This window comes from Nycticebus coucang, chromosome 14, assembly GCF_027406575.1.
Source record: "Nycticebus coucang isolate mNycCou1 chromosome 14, mNycCou1.pri, whole genome shotgun sequence".
Classification (NCBI taxonomy): domain Eukaryota; kingdom Metazoa; phylum Chordata; class Mammalia; order Primates; family Lorisidae; genus Nycticebus; species Nycticebus coucang.
In genome coordinates this window covers 66114469-66123550 of record NC_069793.1, presented here as the reverse complement: position 1 = coordinate 66123550, position 9082 = coordinate 66114469, and the positions used below count along the sequence as shown (strand labels likewise).

At 43.8% G+C, this 9082-nt stretch overlaps 1 protein-coding gene across 1 annotated transcript; it reads left to right on the top strand.

Annotated features, from left to right (window-relative positions):
- Positions 1 to 693: 693 nt before the first annotated feature.
- Positions 694 to 6806, top strand: LOC128564523 (putative uncharacterized protein encoded by LINC00269; the record flags this gene model as incomplete). The annotated part of the gene is made up of 3 exons (XM_053559973.1): positions 694 to 741; positions 6262 to 6278; positions 6620 to 6806. Coding segments are annotated over 3 exons (252 nt in total), but the record flags the coding sequence as incomplete, so codon positions are not given.
- Between the last annotated feature and the right edge of the window lie 2276 nt (positions 6807 to 9082).

Below are 9082 nucleotides of genomic sequence, written 5' to 3'. Positions count from 1 at the left end.
TCAGGTCAGAATGCTGATCTCACAGCCACAACTTCTTCTGGCTTGCCAGGTCATCTTCCAATATCATCTCTGTTTGGGCTAGATGAGGCTGCCCCGGTACTTTGGCAGTGATACAGAGGGAGGTACATTTTTTTGTTTGTTTTGTTTTGAGACAGAGGCTCATTATGTCACCCACGGTAGAGTGCCGTGGCATCACAGCTCACAATAACCTCAAACTCTTGGGCTTAACCAATTCTCTTGCCTCAGCCTCCGGAGTAGCTGGGACTACAGGCGCCTGTCACCACGCCCGGCTATTTTTTGTTGTAGTTGTCATTGTTTTTAGCAGGCCCAGGCTGGGTTCGAACCCATCAGCCCCAGTGTATGTGGCCGGTGCTCTAGCCACTCAGCTACAGGCACCAAGCCACATGTTTGGTTATTTATTTAGGGTAATGAAATGAAACCCAGATTCAGCTGAGAATTGAACTGCCCATTAAAAACCCTTAGTAGGAACCCAAAATGTAGTCCAGATATGTCTGCCCTCCCCAACTGCCTCAATTTATAATCCTCACCAAAGAGCAAGACTCAGCACTTCTCTTAATTACCCCGAAGTAAATCCTTACCATAAAGCCTTATTATTATTTTTTTTTTAATTTGAGACAAAGCCTCAAGCTGTCACCCTGGGTAGAGTGCTGTGGCGTCACAGCTCACAGCAGCCTCCAACTCTTGGGCTCAAGCGATTCTCCTGCCTCCGCCTCCCAAGTAGCTGGGTCTATAGGCACCCACCACAATCCCGGCTATTTTTTGGTTGCAGCTGTCATTCTTTGGCAGGCCTGGGCTGGATTCGAACCTGCCAGCTCAGGTGTATGTGGCTGGTACCTTAGCCGCTTGAGCCACAGGTGCCAAGCCCCTTATTCTTTTCTATAAGGCCTTGTTCTTAGTGAGGAAGGGTCATTGTCTTATAGATTCCTGTTCAGAGATGCAGTACAGTCATTCCTCAGTGTGGGGCGGGTGTGGGGATTGGTTCCCCCACCCCAGCGTCCAAATTAGTGAATACTCAAGTGTTGCAGTTAGCCCTGCGGAGTCACCTATAAGCAAAGTCAACCCTTGGTATTTGTGTTTCAAAGCCTGAAAATTGAGCCTCATTTGGTTGGAAAAAAAATCTGCATATAACTGGCCCTATGATAGGTCAAACCTATATTTCTCCAGAATCAACTGTAGGGCTTTACATCAAGCAGCCCATAGTAGTTGTCCCTCCACTCAAGCAACCCCAGGCTCCTCTCCTCCCCAGGGTCTTCACCATCCCCATCTTTCCTACTCTCCTCCCACTCTGCCTTTTTATGGAAGCATAATTAGTTCTGGGGTTCTAGTCCTTACCGATGGGGTAAGGTTGTGCTCTAGGATAGGAAAGATCATTACTGGGGGCCCAGCCTGGCTCAGTGGCTCACACTTGTAATCTAGCATTCCGGGAGGCCAAGGTGGGTGGATTTCTAGACCAGCCTGAGCAAGAGCAAGATACCGTCTCTATTAAAAATAGAAAAACTAGCTGAATGTTGTACTGGATGCCTATAGTCCCAGCTACTTGGGAGTCTAAGGCAAGAAGATTGCTTGAGCCCAAGAGTTTGAAGTTGCTGTGAGCTAGGCTGATGCCATGACACTCTAGCCTGGGGCAACAAAGTAAGACTCTCTCAGAAAAAGAAAAAGACCACTACTACCCTGAATAAGACTATTCTCAGCAAACCAAAACCCCTCAAGTTACCTGGATATATCTTCCTTAGAAAGCATGAAAGAGTTTTTGATTTTTCTTTTTTCCTGATTAGGGGTTTATTTCATTACGGTAATATAATTATATCATTTCAGATCTGTTTTTTTGTCATATGTGAGTACAATCAATAGAGTTTTTTTAAATTTCAGATTAAAATAAGGGTACAAATGATTAGGTCATGTTGTTTGCATTTGTTAGGTAAAGTTGTAGTTGAGCCCTTCACCCAGGAGGTATGCCATATACCCTTACATTGTGCCTATTAGGTGAAAGCACACCAAACCCCCCTTCCCCTTGAATTTGTGGTTTTTTTCTCATGTGGGTATGTAGTTGTTCATTTACTGGTTTCATATTAGTATTGAGTACATTGGCTACTTGCTTTCCCATTCTTGTAATACTTTACTAAGAAGACTGTTCTTTAACTCCATCCAGGGTTAATACAAAAGATGTAAAGTCTCCATCTTTTCTTATGGCTGCATAGTATTTCATGGTATACATATACCATAGTTTATTAACCCTTTCATGGGTTGATGAGCACTTGAGTTGTTTCCACATCTTGGCGATTGTGAATTGAGCTGTGATAAACATTCTAGTGCAAATGTCCTTATGGTACAATGACTTTTTTACTTCTGGGTAGATACATAGTAATGGGATTAAGGCATCAAATGGAAGGTCTACTTTTAGCTCTATGAGGATTCTCCATACTTCTTTCAACAGAGGCCATATTAGTTTGCAATCCCACCAACAGTGTAAAAGTGTTCCCTTTTCTCTACAACCACCCCAGCATCTGCAGTTTTGGAACTTTGTGATGTGGGCTATTCTCACTGGGTTTAGGTGATATCTCAAGGTGGTTTTGATTTGCATTTCTCTGATGATTAGGGAGAATGAGCATTTTTTCATGTATTTCTTGACCATTTGTCTGTCTTCTTGGGAGAAGGTTCTGTTCATGTCTCTTGCCTGGTGATGAAATACGATTGTTTGCACTTTTTTTGTTGATTAATTTGAGTTCTCTGTAGATTCTGGTTATCAGCCCTTTGTCAGATTGGTAACATGCAATATCTTTTCCCATTCTGAAGGTTGTCTGTTTGCTTTAATTGCTGTATCCTTAGCTATGCAGAAGCTTTTTAGCTTAATTAAGTCCCATTTATTTATTTTTGTTATTGTTGCAATTACCAATGGAGTCTTCTTCATAAAATATTTTCCCGGGTCAATATCATCAAGGATTTTCCCCATGATTTCTTCTAGGATTTTTTTTTTTTTTTTATCATTTTGCATCTTAGATTGAAATCTTTTATCCATTACTATCATTTGATTTTTAAATCAAGCTATTTATACAACTAACTTGGATGCCAAATTATAGTATAAAGTAATTATTTTCAGGCTGAGTGTGGTAGTTCATCCCCATTTTGAGATATTAAGGTAGGAGGATTGCTTGAGTTCAGGAGTTTGAAGCTTCAGTGAACTATGATTATGCCACTGTACTCCAGTGTGGGCAACAGAGCAAGACTCTATACCCCCCACACACACAGAAAAAAGAAAGAAAGAAAAGAAAAATTGTTTTCAGTTATCCACCAAAAAGGAAAAACATTAATCTGAAGCCATATTTTTTTCCAGCTTTACTGAGGTATGATTGAGAAATAAAAGTTGTACATAATTAAGGTGTACAATGCTATTTTGTTTTGTTTTTGACAGAATCTCACTCTGTTGCACAGTCTAGAGTGCAGTGGCATCATCATAACCTCACCATCATGAGGTTACTTGGCAACCTCAAACTCCTGGGCTCAAGCAATCCTCCTGCCTCAGCCTCTCCAGCAGCTGGGCTACAGGCACACACTACAACACTCAGCTCTTCCTTCCTTCCTTTCTTTTTTTCGGTAGAGACCAGGTCTTGGTGTTGCCCAGGCTGGTCTCAAACTCCTGGACTCAAGCAATCCTCCTCCCTCAGCCTCTCAAAATGCTAGGATTACAGGCATGAGCCACCATCCCTGACCAACGTGATGCTTTTATATATGTATACATTGTGAAATCCTTACCATAATCAAACTAATTAACATACCCATCATTTTACATGATTTACAATAATACATAATTATCTAAATTTTCTGAAACAAATCTTTTTTCCTGTCATGTGTTATAATTTGTTAGAATGAAATATATATCCCACTACTAAATCACCCTCTAACTGGAGATCACTTTATGCAAGTTACTCAGAGTTCTCTTAATAAATTTGTTTTCTGCTTAAATTGGCAAGTTTGTTCTATCACTTGCTCCCACAACCCTGCAGATGCAGTGGTCACTCCCTTCTGTTGCCCCACCTCACTCTCTGGTTTCCCCTGGCCTCACTGACCCAGGCACCTGTTCACTCTCTCTTCTTTGAGTATTCTTGTGTCATCTCTCACTTCCAATGGCTTAGCTCCCCACTTAGATCTCGGTTCAAACTACTCAGATGAATGAATGGCTAGACTACCTAATCCCTGTTGTTCAGTTTGGGCTAAGCCTTTTGGGTCAAGTCATCTCTAAAGTATCCAGCAAATTCATGGAGCAGCTGCCCTTAGGACATCCAACTGTAGCTAAGGGAGGTTGAGGGGTATGTGGAACAGGGTGAGGGGAGACCTCTTCAGCAAAATTGTGGGTATGACAAACATTTTGTTTGGAACTGTAGGCCACCATCCTCTTACCCATTGTACTTGGAATGTAGACTCCCATTCCAAATCCCAAACCAGGAGAGAGCCTTGGATTGAGGGGGTCCTGTCTGATGAGAGGAAAAAGACTAGATCAATGAGGGACCATCACCAACTGGGACAGGGAGGTACAGAGGGGGCCACAGAAGATAGAATCTCCATCTTTATCTGTAGACAGGATCTCATGGCAGTACTAGAACCAGATATGAATGTTACAAGGAAGAAAACTTTAAAAATATGTTTTCATAACCAGAGCTATTCCACAACAGACCAGGAAAACTTCGAAGATAGCAAGCTCTCCATTTTGGCAAAACAGTAATGGAAAGAATTCCTACATGGTTGAAGTGGTTGAGCTAAATGGCCTTTGAGCTCTCTTTTAGCCCTGAGCTTTGCTATTTGGAATATTTAGTTGAATAAATGAAGATTGAATGACTACCTACTGCTTTGTTGGTTGAATGAAGATTGATTTGTTAAAGAAAGGGAATAAATGAATGAAATTAATTGGTTGTTCCAATAAATACAGGATGTTTGATTGAATGAAGATTGGCTCATTCGTTGATTAGATGAATGAAGGTTGACTGGTTTTTTATAAGAATGAATTAGTAGGGTGGCGCCTGTGGCTCAGTGAGTGGGGTGCCGGCCCCATGTGCCGAGGGTGGCGGGTTCAAGCCCATCCCCAGCTGAACTGCAACCAAAAGATGGCGGGTCGTTGTGGCGGGCACCTGTGGTCCCAGCTGCTCGGGAGGCTGAGGCAGTAGAATCACGGAAGCCCAGGAGCTGGAGGTTGCTGTGAGTCCTGTGACATCATGGCACTCTACTGAAGGCGGTAAAGTGAGACTCTGTCTCTACAAAAAAAAAAAAAAAAAAAAAGAATGAATTAGTAAATGTGAAACATAGATGAGCAGTCATTGATTAGATGAATGAAGGTTTGATGGCTAATTGGATTCAGTTCCTTGATTTATTTATTTATTTATTTTTTGAGTCAGAATCTCACTCTGTTTCCTAGGCTAGAGAGCCATGGTGTCAGCCTAGCTCACAGCAACCTCAAACCCCTAGGTTCAAGTGATCCTCCTGACTCAGCCTCCCCAGTAGCTGAGACTACACAGTCCAGCTAATTTTTCAATTTCTGGTGGAGATGGATTCTCACTCTTGCTCAGGCTGGTCTTGAACTCCTGAGCTCAAGGTGATCCTCCTGCCTCAGCCTCCTAGAGTGCAATGATTATAAGCCTGAACCACTATGCTCAGCCATTTCCTTGATTCTTATAATATTCTCTTTTCTTGCCTTTTGTCTTGGTTGTCTTTCTTTTCCTTTCAAGTATAGTCAAGAATAAATGTTTTAATTTGTGAGCTGGGTATGGAAAGATAAAGATTTCCTTTCACATAATCAAAATTTCATCTTAGGCAAATTTGGTTGCCAGGCACATGTTCGTGGTGACTGGTCTAACCTGCTTCAGGACTGATGGGTGATCTGAATTTTGTACCTTGGCCTAGGGAGTGGAACTGAAGGTCATAACTGGAGCTGGGCCTGTTTGGCTTAGAGCCCTGGACCTCTTTTAGGCTCCCTCATGTGTAGGCAGAAAAATGCTGTCTTCTCCACAGGTGAGCAAAGGGTGCCTATTTGGCTAGAAAATATCTTCCCAAATATTCCTTCTTTTATTTATTTTTATGTGTTTTTTTTTTTTTTTGAGACAGACAGAGTCTCACTCTGTTGCCCCAGGCTAGAGTGCCGTGATATAAGGCTAGCTCACAGCAAGCTCAAACTCCTGGGTTCAAGTGATCCTCCTGCCTCAGTCTAATGAGTAGCTGGGACTACAGGCACTTGGCTAGTTTTTTTATTTTTTATTTTTAGTAGAGATGGAGCCTCATTCTTGCTCAGGCTGATCTCGAAGTCCTGAGCTCAAGCAATCCTGCCTCAGCCTCCCAGAGTTCTAGGATTACAGGTGTGAGTCACTGTGCCCTGCCCACTTTCTTTTAAAACAAACAAACAACAACAAAAAAAAAACTTTTATATTTAGAGACATTGTCTCACTCTGTCACTGGCTGGAGTACAGTGGCATGATCACAGCTCACTGCAGCCTTGAATTCCTAGGCTCAAGTGCTCCTCCTGCCTCAGCCTCCCAGGGGGCTGGGACTACAGATGCATGCCATCACACTCCCACACCCAACTAATTTTTTTCATTTCTTTTTGTAAGAAATGAAGTTTTCACTGTGTTGTCAAAGCTGATCTTGAACTCCTGGCCTTAAGTGATCCTCTTGCCTTGCAGTCCCAAAGTTCTGGGCTTACAGGTGCAAGTCACCATGCCAAGCCTAAATATCCCTTCAAAGTGCCTAAAATTAAACCAGTAGAATCATACCCTCTTGGCCCAACAGAGCTGAAAGGCTATTGAGGTGGTACATTTCAACAACTTTTGCTTAGATTGTTGTTTTATTTTCTTTTTTTTTTTTTTTTTTGGCAGTTTTTGGCCATGGCTGGGTTTGAACCCGCCACTTCTGGTATATGGGGCTGGCACCCTATTCCTTTGAGCCACAGGCGCCGCCCGATTGTTGTGCTTTTTTTGAATAATTATGATCCTGGTAATATGTGAATGGAGTCAGGAAAAGGATGCAGGTGAAGCCCTTATTGGCTGTATTAACCAACTATTGCCATCAGCTCGTTAGGTCAATTGGGTCTATCAGCTGAGCTCAGTGTTCCTAATATAGCACAGAGGGACCTGGGCACAGGTTGGATAAGCTTTGTACAGGAATTGAGCAGAAAATAGCTGATCCTGGGCTGTGGTGGAATCCTGAAGATGAGAAGGATACTTAAGAAGGATTTGCAGGGAGGTGAAGTAAGAAAAAGAGGCCCAGAGACTCTCCCTCCAGTTCCCCAGGGTTCTGTTGAGCTGGCCTAGGTACAGAAAGGAATAATACACCTGTCTGGTTCCCCTCATCTTGCCCTATCTTTGGAGCTAGAGAAGCAAAGATCTTGAGAACTGTATGTAACTGGTATGTTCACTCCACTAGCTTAAGGTAGAAACTATGGTCACATCCCCCAGCCCCATTAATTGCTTGAGCTCCCGCAAGATGTTATCAGCAGGAAGTCCAACCTGGCCCTCTGGAGGCCTCCTCCACTCATAGGAGTCCTCATCTTCATGGACTAGCTCATTTCAACTGGCATCACTGTTGACCCCCAGCCTTGTACCACCTCACTGTTCAGAGCCCTGGCAGCCACACACACGTGACCCCAAAGTCCACACTTTCATTCACACTCAGCTCAAGAGGAAGATCCATAGTGCCTTTTAGATACTCAGCCCTAAAGCTAAGGCTGGTATCTAGTTCAGGGCCTCTGTGCCACACCACTGAGTTTCCCTTGGCAGCTCAGGGGTTCTCTCCTGACTCCCTAGATGGTCATCTTAGGAGCTGAATAAATTTGAACCTCACAGGGAAGAGGCTAAGCTCCTTTGTCACCTGGATGTTCTCTCCAGCTCTGCATCTCACTGGATCTTGGGAGAAGCAGACTTTCTCAGGCCAGAGAGGGTCGGTTTTGTTCTCTTAGGTCCTAGTCACATCTGATAAATTGAAGTGACTACTGAAACAGAGGACCTCCTCCATGGTGACTTGGGAAGTCCTGTCCCAAGGATAAAAGAGAGAAGCTTCCTGCCCCTGTTACTTTTGAGCTCCTCCAGGTTAGTACCAGAGAAGGAAGTGACTTCAGTAACCTTTAATCAGGGACATTATATTGTGCTGCTGGCTCCTCAGAAAGGCCTCAAGGACCTCTGTGTGGGGCGTAGCAGGGAAAGAGAGACCAACAGAAAGTGCTCTCACACATGATACTCCACCAGCATGTGTGCACATACAAACACACACAAACACACCCCCTTCTTCAGCCCGTGAGACCTCATCAGCCCCTCTCACCTCCGGTGAATCACTATCAGCTCCTCCCTCAAATGATTCATGTAGCCTCTGGATAACTTTTCTTTCTTATTCCATGGCTATGAGATTAGATGGGATAAAAGATATAGGAGCACTCAGCCAGCACCCTGTACACAGGAGCACTTTCTTCTAGACTGTTTTCACCAGAAGGGCCCTTAGAATTTATAGAGTCCACTTCTTCATCGTACAGATGGAGAAACTGAGGCCCAGAGAGTGTGACCTACCCAAAGCCATACACTTTCTTGACTCCCTGCCCAATGCTTTCTCTCCCTTGGATGGTATGCTGAGAACAGACCACTTTGGGGCTGGGCAGGATTTCTCTAGCAGGTGATGACCTACAATCTTCAGGTTCTGAAGGTTCTTCAACTGGGCTAGGATGAGAACCAGATCACGGAAAGCTAGGATGGTCCCACACCCAGATGAAGATACAGCCACCTCCACCCAGGTGTGATGGAGACATCCCACCTACTCCTAAGCATTTCCCTATTCCCCTCCTATGCTGCCTTTTCCTCCCTTCTGACATTGCCCTGCTCACTTCTCCAGCTAGTGTCCCCAGGAGACTGCTGAGGGTACAGAATGACAAGATAGGATAAACTGATGGGCTTGGATGGAGGGTGCTCAGATTAGTTTATCTGGTCAGAATATGTAGGGTGCCTAGATTAGTTTATCTGGTTAGTACTGTCATATGTAGGAAAAGCCTGCCCCAGACTCTGGTGAGCATTGACTTTGGAGGGCAGGCATGCTTGGGGTC